This window comes from Propithecus coquereli, unplaced genomic scaffold, assembly GCF_000956105.1.
Source record: "Propithecus coquereli isolate 6110/MARCELLA unplaced genomic scaffold, Pcoq_1.0 Scaffold124, whole genome shotgun sequence".
Lineage (NCBI taxonomy): Eukaryota > Metazoa > Chordata > Mammalia > Primates > Indriidae > Propithecus > Propithecus coquereli.
Genome location: NW_012136525.1, coordinates 801,964 through 803,046, shown reverse-complemented (window position 1 = coordinate 803,046; position 1,083 = coordinate 801,964). Strand labels below are relative to the sequence as shown.

The following is a 1,083-nucleotide window of genomic DNA, read 5'->3' as shown; positions in this document are numbered from 1 at the left end:
TTTGACCTGGTTGGCATGGCTGAGGTTAAAATACCCACCAAAGAACAGATTTTCCTTTTCTCGACATTCAAGAAACTTTGTTGCAAGTGTTCACTAATATTATGTGGGAAGTTTGTGGGTGTTTCTAAATTATAGACTTCTTTAAAAGAGTCTGTACTTCCAGAGGATTTGCTACTTGAGACATCAACTCATGGTTAGTGTCTTCATAGTCCTCATATCTATCTTGAGATCCTTCATTAAAATAGCTCGAAGGTGACCATAAGTAGTCTGTACTTCCTCCCTCTCCCCCCTAAAAAAATCCTCTCACGTACAAACATAAAAATATGCCTCCGACAATTAAAACATACAGCACACGTTGGGATAGTAATGCTTTGGAGAGATGGTCTGGGTTACAACCGCCCAGATCTTCTCATTAGGAGGAACTATAGATCATGGCTTGATAGAAGAGATCGTGTTACTTGAAAGTAAACCTCAAGGGAAAGGAGTAGAAAATCTATCGCTAACACCACTGACAATTCAAATGAATCAAACAATAAAGGACACTGATAGCAAGACATGTGATCCTCTCACCACGCTCTTTAGGATCTGCCTTCAGCTTTCATCCTGCCTAAAAGTCACAGAACATTGACATTTTAGGATGCTCCCAAGTCCTGCAGTTCTGTTGTTCCCAGCAGGGGTCAATGTTGCATTCAAAACTGCGCCATTGTCAGCATCACCCTGGGGGGCCTGTGTTCCTTCTCTATTTTCAAGACATAGATATTCTCAAAGAGTCATATACAAATATTTTTTTTCGAAGAAAAACAGAGAAGACTTGAAGAATTGAAGAATCGTTCTTTTATCCACTATCTTCAGCAGAGATATTTCGTTGTTGGTGACATTGCCGGAGGCTGCTATCAAAGTCCCAAAGTACGAAATGCATCTCGTAAGTCATCGACCTCATACAGGGGCTGTAGAGAAAGAGAGAAGTACATCGAGTGAATAGTTTCAAAATTTGAGTTGGGGGTGGGGGACTTATAAATGGAGTGGATGGCTTTGTAACATTTTGGAAAGTCAGTTGGGAGGTGTTAGGTTTGTTCCAGGTGG

The 1,083-nt window shown here is 40.8% G+C and overlaps 1 protein-coding gene across 1 annotated transcript in view; it reads right to left on the bottom strand.

The window, feature by feature from the left end:
• Positions 1-893: 893 nt before the first annotated feature.
• Positions 894-1,083, bottom strand: part of AICDA (activation-induced cytidine deaminase) — a 61,148-nt gene continuing 60,958 nt past the window's right edge. Inside the window, exon 4 of the mRNA XM_012637791.1 lies at positions 894-947. Within this exon, the coding sequence (XP_012493245.1) occupies positions 894-947 (54 nt within the window). The remainder of the gene's footprint in view (positions 948-1,083) is intronic.